Raw genomic sequence first — 14,014 nt, 5'->3', positions numbered from 1 at the left:
TGATGTATCTACCTCAGTTAAAGATTCTAAGTGAGTAGAAGGTTCTGGGTATCTTTTTTTTTTTTTTTTTTTTTTTTTTTTTTTTTTGCTGTACGCGGGCCTCTCACTGCTGTGGCCTCTCCCGTTGCGGAGCACAGGCTCCGGACACACAGGCTCCGCGGCCATGGCTCGCGGGCCCAGCCGCTGCGCGGCATGTGGGATCTTCCGGGATAGGGGCACGAACCCGTGTCCCCTGCATCGGCAGGCGGACTCTCAACCACTGCGCCACCAGGGAAGCCCGTGGGTATCTTTTTGAAAGAGGTAAAAAAGTGACACAAAAGTTGAATTTAGTTACATATTTGGAAAACATTTTTACTTTTTTCCCCAGCTTTATTGAGATATAACTGAAACTTGTTTAACGTATACAATGTGTTGATATGATACATTTTAAAATTGCCAAATAATTACTGCACAGTGTTAGTTACCACCTTCATCCCATCACATAGTTACCATTTCTTTTTCCTAGTGAGAACATTTAAGATGTACTCTTTTAGCAACATTCAAGTATGTGATACAGTATTATTAGGTATAATCAACCCCTGGTAACCTCCAGGGGTTTCTCTGAGTTTGTCTCTTAGATTCCACATTTTAAAACATTTTACTTTTTCCCAGTCCGTAGGTTATCTTTTCCTTTTGTTTATTGTTTCCTTTGCTGTGCAAAAGCTTATAGGTTTAATTAGGTCCCATTTGTTTATTTATTTTTGCTTATTAGGTCCCATTTGTTTATTTTTGTTTTTCTTTCTATTACCTTGGGAGAGTGACCTAAGAAAACACTGGTACGATGTACGTCAAAGAAAGTTTTGCCTATGTTCTCTTCTAGGAGTTTTATGGTATCATGTCTTATATTTAAGTCTTTAAGCCATTTTGAGTTTATTTTTGTGTATGGTGTGAGGGTGTGTTCTAACTTCATTGATTTACATGTGGCTGTCCAACTTTCCCAACACCACTTGCTGAAGAGACTCTTTTCCCCATTGTATATTCTTGCCTCCTTTGTCAAAGATCAATTGTCCATAGATGTGTGGCTTTATTTCTGGGCTCTCTAGTCTATTCCACTGATCCATATGTCTGTTGTTGTGCCAGTACCACAGTCTTTTGATTACTGTAGCTTTGTAGACAATAGTATTGTCTGAAGTCTGGGAGGGTTATGCCTCCTGCTTTGTTCTTTTTCCTACAGATTGCTTTGGAAATTCTGGGTCTTTTATGGTTCCATATAAATTTTAGCATTATTTGTTCTAGTTCTGTGAAAAATGTCATGGGTAATCTGATAAGGATCACATTAAATCTGTAGATTGCCTTGGGTAGTATGGCTGTTTTAACAATATTAATTCTTCCAATCCAAGAGCATGGGATATCTTTCTATTTCTTTGAGTCATCTTCAGTTTCCTTTATTAATGTTTTGTGGTTCTCAGCATATAAATCTTTAACCTCCTTGGTCAGGTTTATACCTGGTTTTGTTTTTTGGGTTTTTTTTTTTTTGATGTGATTTTTTTTTTTTTTTTGCGGTACGCGGGCCTCTCACTGTTGTGGCCTCTCCCGTTGCGGAGCACAGGCTCCGAACGCGCAGGCTCAGTGGCCATGGCTCACAGGCCCAGCCGCTCCGTGGCACGTGGGATCTTCCCGGACCGGGGCACAAACCCGCGTCCCCTGCATCGGCAGGCGGACTCTCAACCACTGCGCCACCAGGGAAGCCCTGATGTGATTTTTAAAGGGATTGTTTGTTTACATTCCCTTTCTGATATTTCCTTGTTAGTGTGTGATGTGACCGACAAGGGCTTAATTTCCAAAATATACAACCAGCTCATACAATTCAATAACAAAAAAACAACCCAATTGAAAAATGGGCAGAAGACCTTAATAGACATTTCTCCGAAGAAGGCATATGGATGGTCAATAGGCACATGAAAAGATGCTCATCATCGCTAATTATTAAAGAAATGCAAATCAAAACTATAATGAGGTACCACCTCACACTGGTCAGAATGACCATCATTAAAAAGTCTACAAATAACAAATGTTGGAGAGGGTGTAGAGAAAAGGGAACCCTCTTACACTGTTGGTGGGAATGTAAATTGGTGCAGCCACTATGGAAAATAGTATGCAGGTTCCTCAAAAAAATAAAAAGTGTTACCATATGATCCAGCAGTCCCATTTCTGGGCATGTACCCAGACAAAACTATAATTCAAAAAGATACATGCACCCCTATGTTCATAGCAGCACTATTTACAATAGCCAAGACATGGAAACAACCTAAATGTCCATTAGCAGATGAATGGATAAAGATGTGGTGTGTATATATACAATGGATTATTACTCAGCCATAAGAAAGAATGAAATAATGCCATTTGCAGCAGTATGGATGGACCTAGAGATTACCATACTAAGCAAAGTCAGAAAGAGAAAGACAAATACCATATGATATCACTTATATGTGGGATCTAAAATATGACACAAATGAACATATCTCTGAAACAGAAACAGACTCATAGCTGAAGAGAACAGACCTGTGGTTGCCAAGGGGAAGGAGGGGTTAGGGAGGGAAGGATTGGGAGTTTGGGATCAGCAGATGCAAACTAGTATATATAAACAACAAGGTCCTGCTGTATAGCACAGGGAACTGTATTGGAACCATAATAAACCATAATAGAAAAGAATATGAGAAAGAATATATATGTGTATGTATGACTGAACCACTTTGCTGTACAGCAGAAATTAACACAACATTGTCAGTCAATTATACTTCAGTAAAATATTTTTTTAAAAGAAAGAAAGAAAAACATTTTACTTTTTAAAGGCAGTTGGCAGTCTGCAGCCGAATTGAGTCAGGGGAAATGCATGCCTATAGTAATTGGGAGAGAACAGAAGCTTTTCCAGCCACTTCTTGGCCTTGCAGAAGGGCTCCAGAAAATCACCAGCCTGCAAAATGTTCACTACTCATTTCCCTGATTGCTAAAGGCGTACAGTCTGGGAGCTGGTAGCAATGAACGTCAGTAGGAGGAGGAGAGTACTTGGGTTTTTATTCTCCTTTTTAACTGATCTTAAAATTCTTGCCTGGCCCTTTGCCTTCTGCACAGTCCAGAGTCATGAATCCTTGATATGTGGCTCAAAAGAGAAGCACAGGACAGTATATTCCCTTTTTCTCCACCAATTTTCTCTTTGTGTTTCTATTCTGGGACCAGTGTACAGACCATTCAATTCAGAGAGAGAGCAAGCTCTGCTCTCCTTTGAGCCAGTGTGTACAGCCTGGCTCCACTGTGAGCCCTGTGTAGGAGAGGGCCACGTGTGCTCTGTAGCTTTTGGTGCTTCCAGCTGGGTGACTTTTGCAATTGTATCCATCTGATTTTGAAATGTGAAAAAAACTCCTGAACTTAGGTGTCGATTTATACAGTTAATTACACCGATCTCAGTTGCAGCAGTGTGGTCTTAATAGCTGATTGCTGCAATATCCAAATCTGTGATATCAGAATGTGACATGCATATTTTAATTTGAGAAATAGTTTAACATTTTTAGATATTCATTTAGATGTGGTTATGCAGGTTAAACATAACGTATGATCACTGCTTCTTTCATTGCTTCCAATTAAACCTTGCTTGTTAGTTTAACCTCTAGGTAATCCCATCAAACAATTGATGTCAAGGAAACACTGCCCACAGTAGCTTCGGATGAGTGGCCATTAATTTTAATTGCCTTGATATTAAAGATTAAGAAGTATCAGGACTAGCAGAATAGAAACGATCTGATGTCAAGCAAATCCACTTGCTAAAGCTTCCCCAGGCTGCTGGTGATATTAAAATTTTACTGTGAGAATTAAATAAACCTGTATTAGTGATGACTATTGTTTGATTGGTCCAGGGGTATGCATAAACACAGAATTCTTACATATCTGGAGATGAGACCTTTGATGGTATAGAGATTCCTCAATTATGAAACCGTTAATAAAGCTGTAATCAGATTTTCCAGGCTAGGTTTCATTAATGTATTATAGCTTCTCTGATTGTCAAGGTAATATTAACTACAAAGTACAGAATCCAACAGAGAATTGTTTAGAAAAAGAGAATTCTAAGATGGCCTTACTTGCTAAATTCAGAGTTGGGAATTTTCATTAATTATGCTTAAGAAATTCCAAATTCCCTCTCAACCAGGAATATCTCCCTTTGCACTATAGATACATTCAATATTTAACTCTTTCAGAGGCCTGACAGTCTTATTAATCAGACAACCTAGAGTGATATATATTGAAGGAGGTTTTTGTGAGCTGGCTCGCTGGGTCTGCCTCCTGAGCTGAGGACATGCTTGTGACAAGTGAGTTGGGGGCTATGAGAACTTGCTTTAACAAGCATAACCAGAGCGAATGCCTTTGGGGTCATTTTACAGTCTTAATTCAGAACTTTTATTTTTAGAGTCATATAATTCTGCTCTGGGAATGGATCCTAAAGGTCACTGAGGCTGCCTTCTCCTGGTGCAGAAATCCCTCCCAGAGCATCTGCCTCCATGCTCTTGGAGGCCTGGGCCCCACATCAGCATCATCTCGGCTCCTCCCTCTCCCCTGCCCTCCACAGTGAGTCAGTGGCCAAATTCTGCCTATTCTAGCCCTCTTCCATGACCTCTGCCCTCTCCACAACTCCTATTCTGCCGGGCTCAGGTCCTCCTCACCTCCTCACCTGTGTGCCCTCCTGACTCTTCCTCCCCCACCACGTCCCACACAGTTATCCCACGCACCTGCCCCACGCACATGGGGCTGAAAGAAGGGAGGGCAGAGGAGGCCGATGGCAGAGTGGAGTTGGGTCCCTCAGGGCTGTTTGAGAGCCTAATATTGTGACAGTCTAGATGTTGGAACTAAGGCCCATGAGTGGAAATGGAAGAGAGCCGGATCTTAGTTCTGAATAGAGAGCTGTGTATCCATCAGAACTATCTAACGGTGGAATCAGGGACTTTGTGATGTGGCGAATACCACGTCTCTGGAGGTGGAGATGCCATGCACATGAAGAGAAAATGGAGAAGGAGGCGCAAGTTTAAAGGACACATGAATTCTCTTTTAGACCTGTTGAGTTGCAGGTTGTGGCAGAACATTTCTAAGGAAATGTTTTAAAAATTGAGAACTGAAATTCTTCATAGAAGTTAGGGATAGAGATGGAAATCTGGGAGTCATTCACAGAGACAATGGTTGAAATCATGAGTAGAGATAAGATTGCTCAAGGAGAAAGAAGAGAGCCAAGAGCTGAGTCTTGGAGAAAGTGCGCATGTGCACACACACACATACACACACACAAACACACCCTGGTGTGTCAGGGAAGGAGAAGCAGGAGCATAATGTCACAGAAACCATGTAAAGAAAGCGCTTTAAGAAGGAGCCGGAGGTGGGGGGGAGGTAATTACAAGTATCAGATGCTGCTGAGAGGTCAAACAAGTTGCCGAGAGAGAAGGCCATTGGATTTGGGACAGGTATGATGCCTGTGACCACCTCAGTCAGTCACCTGGTCCTGGAGATTGTTAAGATTGTTACATGAGAAAACGTATGCAAAGGGCTCTGTGTAATGCTCAGTGCAAAGGAGTTGCTCATTAAATAGTTACTATTACCACCACTATTTGAAATGAAGGAAGGCAGGGGCACGCCTAATCCTTCATTGGGTCGGGGAGTTGTGCGGGGGGATGATAGTGGAACAGAAACAGCTAGGAAGGCCTGATCTGCAGCGTATTTGATTCCTGATGAGTTTTGGCTTGTTGCTGTCTGAACCTGTGTTCATGGTGGCTGCACAGGTCTTCAGCTAGTGTGCTAGCCTGTGTGTGTGGCACATATGTGCACACAGTGACCACCCCCCCCCCAGGATGGGACAGTGTGTGGGCTGCTGCAGGCCAGCATTGTCTTCCTCGTGTGGCTCCCTTGCCAGGGCTCTCCAGCTTTCCCTGAACGGATGAGTGCCATAGTTTGAAGAATGAGAGTTCTATTTCCAAAGCAATTAAAGACTTGGCAGAGATGGTCAACTAGCATGCCCATTGGTGTAAATTGGGTTGGAGGGCTTATACCACTCCTTATTTTCCCTCAGGGTCCCTAAATAGCTGTTCAGGATGAAACAGTGACCCACCCTGCCTGATACCACAGCAACATGCCCCTTTGACACATTATTAAGAAATTATTAAAAAGTGTTTTTAAACTGTTACTTTAACAAAAGAGAGGTCAGAGCCTTTTATATAGCAGGTGGGTACCTATTCATAAATTGCTGTGTGGGTTTTAGCTTCTTCTTTATATAGCTCAGCTCCCAGGTGCCTGAACACTCAATGTAACTACAGGCAGTGAGTCTTGGGCTGAAGTTTCGCTGTCAATGAAATGTGATGAAATCTGCCTGTTGCCAAGATCCTCCTTAGAAATCTCTTCCATTTGCACTGGTTGACATCATAAGTAGTTTGCAAAAGAAATAAGTATGTTCTACCTGATGAAATCAGCCACTGATTCTGTATTTGCATTTGACCTTATTGGAATTGCTTGAGTTTTCACGTTGTGACCTTCTCACATGTTAACTGGCACAACTTGAGCAGCCATCTTGGCAGACATACAGTATCTTCTAAGGCAGGAGACAAAGGGGTTTTTCATCCATTATTAATTGATGTTACTCTTTTTAGCACACCAAACATGATTTTACTGTACAGCTGCCAAAATTGTTCCAGACCCCAAAAGAATAAGTCATTCTTTCACAAGCATTTCATATTATTTACCTAACTTAACAAATGTTTCCTTTAGTTTTTCAGCTCCTTTTCAGGGGACTAGTCATTTATATATTATTTGGTATACACCAATTGACTATTTTTTATGAACAGTGCTTCCAGCCATTTTAGTGTTACTGGGGCCAACTCCAAGAAGTGGTCTTATTCCAAGAGTGTTGAGAGGTTTGCCAAAAGAGCAAGTGAGCCTGTGCACCATTCTGCATCATCCCCAGGGTGTGATCACAGGCTAGGAATTGAGTGTCTTCCAAGGTCTCCCTTTGGTGTCCTACAGTTATTATTGGAAGTTTGATTTTTGTTCCTCTCTTTGAACCTCGCTTCCCCTCACTCATATCCCTGTGGTTTGTAGGTATCCAACTGGTTTGGCAACAAACGAATCAGGTACAAGAAGAATATTGGCAAGTTTCAGGAAGAAGCCAATCTCTACGCTGCAAAGACAGCCGTGACAGCTGCACACGCAGTGGCCGCAGCCGTGCAGAACAACCAGACCAACTCGCCCACCACGCCAAATTCTGGTGCGTACGGACGCTCACTCCCTACTCAGCTCAGGCAGCCTTATGCCACAAAGCCCTGTCCCACAGACCAGGAAACAAGAGCCATACCGGGGACACAGTGGACTTATAAAGGAAGATTTATATTAAAATGCAGACTTGTTCTTGGGGTGGGTGAATGAGTGGATGGCCAGAGCCTGTAAGCCCACTATTCACAGTGAGTGCCACTCCGTACTGTTAGATTCTGGAACTTTCACACTTAGCAGTGTTTTTAATTCAGCAGTTAAGCAAAGTGCTATCACTAACGATTATTTAACTATATTGTTCCATGTGTCATTTTAAAATCAATAGTGGTCTGTCAAAGAACGAGTGAAATAGAAGTGGGAAATTTACCTGTTGCTGTGAGTAATGAAGCTGGTATGTTGGGGTTAGGACAGCAGGGCTTTCTACCTGATGTAGCTGCAGAGTCGAGTCTGCTGTCCTTACATCTCCTTAGCACCTGTGCTGACTTGGTAGCCTCAGCACGTGGTTAGCTGATCAGGACGTGGTTAGCCGTGAGGGGTATGGTATTTAACACATGGATGCAGTATCTTGGCTGCTCATACAATACATTTTGGCCAGATTTTATGTGGCATTTTTTGATGGAGTTGGAAACATCTTAAGATTAGAGGGAACTTGAGTAGCAGTGAAAGATGTGCGGCTAGTCCAAACAGATGGACTTGAGAAGCAATTCAAGGGACTTTTCTAAGGAGATAGTTTAAATATCTTTAAAAACTCAGAAAGTGAGGGTTTTTTTGTTTGTTTCGTTTTGTTGTCTTCTTCCCCCCCACCCCCCAAGCTCTTTTTAATGGAGCGTGGAAACTGATGAAAGTTAGGCAGAATGTATGGCTTAGAAAGAGCCTCAGAAAAATGTTTCTTCTCTGGGTAATTGTCCACCATGACAGTTAGTGATGGTGAAGAGCTCACTTAATGACCAAGTCCTGGAGATAAATGAAAACAAGGGGATGGTTCCAGGCCAGCTGTTGGGTGTTTTTCTGTTTGTTTTGATTCTCTCTTTCTTTCGTATGTGGGCTTCCCCATTGATAGGACTTTCCTAGATGCAAAATGAATCACAGGACCTAAGTCCTTGGAGTTATTCTCCGTCCTTTTAGATCTAGAAATGCTTTATGTTGTACACAGCCTTTCCCTTCTGTACCTTTTCTCCTTTCCCTGCCTCTAGGTCTTTGAGGATTATGTGTGTAGCTCTCTGTTATTCAGCTACTTAACTCTTTCCTTTCCAGGTTCTTCTGGTTCTTTTAACCTCCCAAATTCTGGGGACATGTTCATGAACATGCAGAGTCTGAATGGGGATTCTTACCAAGGGTCCCAAGTCGGAGCCAATGTGCAATCACAGGTAGGAGAAATGCCCCAGCTGGGGCCTTTCTAGCAGGGTAGGGTTTGGGCTCAAAACTCCTGACTCTCAACCCGTGGAAGTGGTCTGCACACCGTGCAGACCCTGTGCTGGGTGCTTCCGGACGTTACCATCTGCCCCACCATTTAATTTAATGAGAAGTCAAGTGAACAGTGACTTTGGATGATTCAAAACTGATAAACTTTGTGAATGCATTCGGCTCTGGCTTGAGCTCATGGAGAGGGGTTGGGTGCATATTACTTTTGTAACAAAATAGAAGAGAAAAATTGTGTGCCAGTGCGTGTATGCTTTTAAAATATATTACTCTGTTTCATTTCTGTATTTATTTTTTTAAGTCAGAATACAAAAACCTGAGTTCTTAAAGTATATTCCAGGTTCACCTCTTTTTCTCATCCTCTTACTGGAAAGCAGCTACTTGTTTTTACGCACGTGGGAGTGTGTGCGCGTGTGAGAGGGCGAGCCAGTATACATATTTATAAGTAGTTTCACCCACAGCCATGCTCATTTGGCTGGTGTAGATGCAAAGTTTGCATGGCCATGAAGATGTTGTTGTTTGGCTGGCATGAAAAACAAAGATGTGCGAGTTTAAATATGCAAAGAATTGTTGAAATTCTGCCAGTCACATTTGATTGATAAATTTGTCTTTCATTCAAGATGCTAAACCCTCGTGGCACACATAATTCAAATTGTTTCCTTTTGTAAGTAATGATGTTTTAATAGATTTGGGATGATGAATTTTGTTTTGTCTCACTTCTAGGTGGATACCCTCCGTCATGTTATCAATCAGACGGGAGGCTACAGTGATGGCCTTGGAGGAAACTCACTGTACAGTCCACATAATTTAAACGTGAGTACTCTGGGGAACCAGATTTGAAGAGCTGTAGGAACAGCGTCAGGTAAACAGTGGCTAATAAATAAATTAATGGCCATTTTACTTGGCTTCTCATCTTTTTGGCAGGTGGGGAAGGTAGCATTTTTAGTGTACTTTTATTTTATGAACCTAAACCCTGATGTTACCTTCATGCCATTAGAAGTCCTCACAGAGGCCCAGGGTGGCTGGCATTCTGTCATCAATAGAGACTTAAGCATCAGCCCATTAAGATGCCATCTCCCACTGGCCGTGCTGTGTTCCAGGGAGATGGTGAAAAACAGGTCATTTATCTTAGACTCGAGCAGCAGGAAAAATTCCCAAACACAGCTCAGGTGACGGGGAGGAGGGCCCCAGACAGATCAACAAACCAAGCTAAACAAAGACTCCTGTTCTTAAGAGGAACTTGCTGTATTGTCAATGTGGGATGCGAAACACGTGCAGCATTTTCCATGGCCTCTCAGTTGTTAAGTACGGGGGAAATAATTTTAACTTTAGTAACCAGTTGACCAAGAACTTCACTTTCCCCCCACCCTGACATGGATGGAAAATAGCAAACGCACAGCACCTAAAGGGGAGCTGCGGGGACTGGGTCCCCAGGGTGGAGTGGTGGACAGAATCTGGGACTCCAGACTAGGGAGGAAATGAACTGCCCAACACATGGTAGTAGAGTCAGAAAGAAAACAGACAGAGGTCTCCTTTTTGGGGGCCTAGCTTTCTATGAGAGTAAATATTAATGATTTAAAAAGTGATGGAGGATGTTCAATTGTAAAAGGAAAACAGGACCATTAAATACTCAAATCTTTTACATTTGAAATGTCAAATCTCTCTTTTTGGGTTTATAAATAACTCGTAATAACCCACAACAAACCATATAAAAAGCCTTTTAGTTGCATTTCTCCTTTTTCATTTAAGTGTTTTGAAATGCTTCAGAGAATGTGCGATATCCTTATCAACATGATAAAATATGAAACTGTGATTGCCTGCAGCATTTTACAGACATGAATTCCATCTTCGCTGATGAGGCTTGATAAGGCGCTGTTGTATAATACAGTGCATAATCTCAAACCACCAGAGTAAGGATTAATTTATTTTGAAAAAAAGAATGCTTGCTGACAACCTCTCCTCCAGCTGCCACGCTGGGTAAAAATATTGTACATTTGTTGTTTATAAATTTGGATAAAAGAGGAATGATGTTTACTTCAGATGGAATATCTTTAGACTTGTATCTGCGTAGGAGTTTTTCTTTTTCGAAGTAGATTTTCATACCTGAGGGGTGAGAACAGCTTACCTATTAGATAGAGGAGAGGATTTCTTCGAGTCCACACAAACACACATGCGCTTGTCACCATCCAACCTGCACAGCTGAGGCTTTGAAGATCAACCGCCATAGCTTTATTTTTTTTCCTAACCTGGATTTAATACACCTAAAGCCTGGAAAATCCTTCTCCCTTCGGCTCTGGTCATCTCTCTGTGGTTGTTTGGTCCCTCTCTCTCCCCCTCCCCACCATTTCTCTGTGGACCTAGAGGGAGGAAAGGTGCTTTATATGCAGGACTGTGCAGTCAAGCCGAAGACAGGGTTCCCTAAGAACAGCATAATGGGGGAAGGAAGAACTCCCAGCCCCAGGCTGGGCGAGGAGTCTCAGTAGCCTAGCAGCGCAGGCCTAAAAAGAAAACATTTTGGATGGACTCGTAGAACAAGTTGCAGATGGATGTGAGGGAGTCAGGGGGACCTTCTGCTCCTCACTGGCACTGGTGTGGGAGGTCTGGGTCTGGGGGCGGCACAGCACGAGGCTGGTCTGTGCCGCAGGCACTGGGTGGCAGAGAGCTCACCCTCGCCTTCTCTCCAGAAAGGCCCGCCCCGTCACTTCCACTCAGTGTTCCCCAACTCACAAGCCCAGCACCTCCCTCTTCTTGACTGACATAAAAATATGTAGCGACAAGCTGTCTGCCACAGCAGAAATCTGATCAGACATTGATTTCAGCAATTGCCTCTATAGGCCAAGACATAAGGCAGATTTGTTTCTGAGCACTGTTACTGCGGATGCGGGTCTGAGGCAGGAAGGGCCAGTGGCACGTGAAGAGCGGTAGCAACATCCCGAATAGGAGCCCCAGTTACAGATAATTGGAATCCGGATTTGAATAGTGTGTGCTCCTCCACAGTTCATGCATTTTCATTCTGCAAGGTCCTATTTGGAGGGAAATTCTGGCCTTCATTTTCCAAGGGTTATAGTAGCTGGCTGTCAGTCTTGTATAGAAAAGGGGCCGGGGGGTGGAGGGGCTTCTTCTCTATGGAAACGAGGATTAAGCTGGGTTGAAGTTTATACTTTGTGGAGCCCAAGGTCTTGCCAAAGCATTGCATTGAGCTTCTCCACTGCTCGCTTCTTATAAGATTTTTTTTCAAGTCACTTGATTTTTATCAGCAAATCAAAGGCCGAGCTTCGTGCCAGCTTGAGACCAGATGAAGCCCTCCTTCAGCGCGCTGATTTATTGCCAAGTCTTTACTTGGTAGGATGGATTTGTTTTACATGCATTTAATCCCACTTTAACACATGCTTCAAACTCCTGCCAAAGTGGGTTTAGAAAATACATTTTGCTAATGCATCTTTGCTCTCATGTTGTCATCGGGGTATTTTCAATTGGGGAGGAGAATTAATATGTAGACGTGCACCCGTTGAACTGTGCTTCTCCTTTCAGGCTAATGGAGGCTGGCAGGACGCAACAACTCCATCTTCTGTGACTTCTCCTACAGAAGGCCCAGGAAGTGTGCACTCTGATACCTCTAACTAATCTCTGGCAACACTTTTCCCTGAGCTGACATGCCTTGATAAGTGCATTCAGAGCAATAGGAGGAAAAGGAAAGCATTTTTGTAGCCCACCATCTACAGCTTTACTGTAAAACCTTGTCTTATTAGAGAACTTGGTAAATCTGTTTTTTAAGGAATCATAATCATTTGTATTTATACTTAAAAACACACAATGTTAAAAAAGCACTTTATCCAATTAGGCCAAGATTTAACATTGTTGACAGTCCTGTAGCTATTTTATCATAATTTATTATCAATATTTTACATTAATGGTTTCTCACTTGCCAATTACTTGGCCTTAAGGGTAAAAAGTACAATATATGCTAAACCTCAATCACTAAAGCAGATACAAAGACTCACCTCACCTAAATTGAACTTCTTGCATATTTCCATTGCAGACTTTGATTGTCCTTCTTTCATATCACTAATGGAGTTGGAATAAAGGAGCTGTTTGGCTACCTGTTAATGATGGTTGTGTTTAAGAATCTTCCTCGTCACACTTGGGTTTCGATCTCTTATGTTATAATTAGATCAGAGACCGGTAGCATCTTTTCTCTCTCTGAAAGCACCAGTGCCCAGAGTCTGCTCGGTAATTAAATTATGGATCCAGATTGTTTTGAGAGCTGAAGATACTTGCTGCTGATAGAGATGACCACGAGATCCGTCTGGGGGTTTATGGTGTGCACTGGGTGCTGCACAGACTTGTCAAGGTTTGCTACGTCCTCTGGGCATTCGCAAAGGCCCTGCTCTCTGGAGTGTTGTATATAGTGTAGCAAAAGAGTATTTATACATCTCACCAATCAAAACACAGCTTTATTACCTCATGCGAACTCATACAAACCAATAGAATTTCAACATGTTCTGTAGCTTAGAGTGCTCACTTACTACCTCTGAACAATACTCACGCTGTAGTTTGTCTCTTTCTTATCTTTTTGCATCTTGTAATTAACTCTTTGTTTCCCTTCATAAAATGTAATGTACATTGTAATCTTTTAAGAAAAATCAGGGTTGCATTTGCAACTTTTAAAAAACCAAGAGTGGAAACATTGGGTCTTAAATAACACAGGATCAGTAAAACTGTTGTAAATACTGAGAAACATTTTGAATGTTCTTCATCTTGTTACTAATCCATGCAAAAAAAAAAGCGATGACTAATTGTGATGCATTCAGATTTCAGTATTCAGTACTGTATATTTCACCCTGTGTAATGGGGCCCCCTCTCCTTTCTCTCTTTTTGTATTGTATGCGATTCTGAAACTGATTGAGTCATGAAAATAATTTGTGGCGGTGATTCTAATGTATTAAAAACGTTTCGTGTTCCTTTCTAACTGGATTACACCCTGGATTGAAAAAGTCTTCCTCGTGGTAGTTATATGTAGTTTCAAACATGAATAAACTTTTTGCTTTCATGATTAAATGTTGATGCAATTTCTTACCCCACCTAGTGAGCCAGTCAGTGCAGGCAGAGGAGAAGGCGTGCCCAGAAGTTAGTCTGAGTATGTAAACGTGTGGACTGTCAGAGAGGGACTCAGAAATGAAGGTGAGGCTGAGAGTGGCTGACTGCACTTTCTGCAGGCTCCCAGCCAGCTCCTGGACCACCGTCACATGTCCTCACTTGATACTTATGCTCTAAGAATACCACAAGGAAAATATCATCCCCATTTTCACAGATTAGGAAACTG

General features: G+C 42.3%; 1 protein-coding gene across 2 annotated transcripts in view; it reads left to right on the top strand.

Moving 5' to 3' along the window:
- Nucleotides 1-13,749, top strand: part of PBX3 (PBX homeobox 3) — a 241,025-nt gene extending 227,276 nt beyond the window's left edge. The window contains exons 6-9 of one of the 2 annotated variants that reach the window (XM_081236582.1): nt 7,105-7,270; nt 8,527-8,639; nt 9,415-9,504; nt 12,223-13,749. In XM_081236582.1, coding sequence (XP_081092708.1) covers nt 7,105-7,270; nt 8,527-8,639; nt 9,415-9,504; nt 12,223-12,315 — 462 coding nt within the window. In that variant the 3' untranslated portion in view covers nt 12,316-13,749. The remainder of the gene's footprint in view (nt 1-7,104; nt 7,271-8,526; nt 8,640-9,414; nt 9,505-12,222) is intronic. The other variant, XM_081236583.1, reaches the window with a different exon arrangement.
- The last annotated feature ends 265 nt before the right edge of the window (nt 13,750-14,014 follow it).

This window comes from Mesoplodon bidens, assembly GCF_964165515.1.
Source record: "Mesoplodon bidens genome assembly, chromosome: 6".
Classification (NCBI taxonomy): Eukaryota; Metazoa; Chordata; class Mammalia; order Artiodactyla; family Ziphiidae; genus Mesoplodon; species Mesoplodon bidens.
This window is presented reverse-complemented; position numbering and strand designations above follow the sequence as displayed.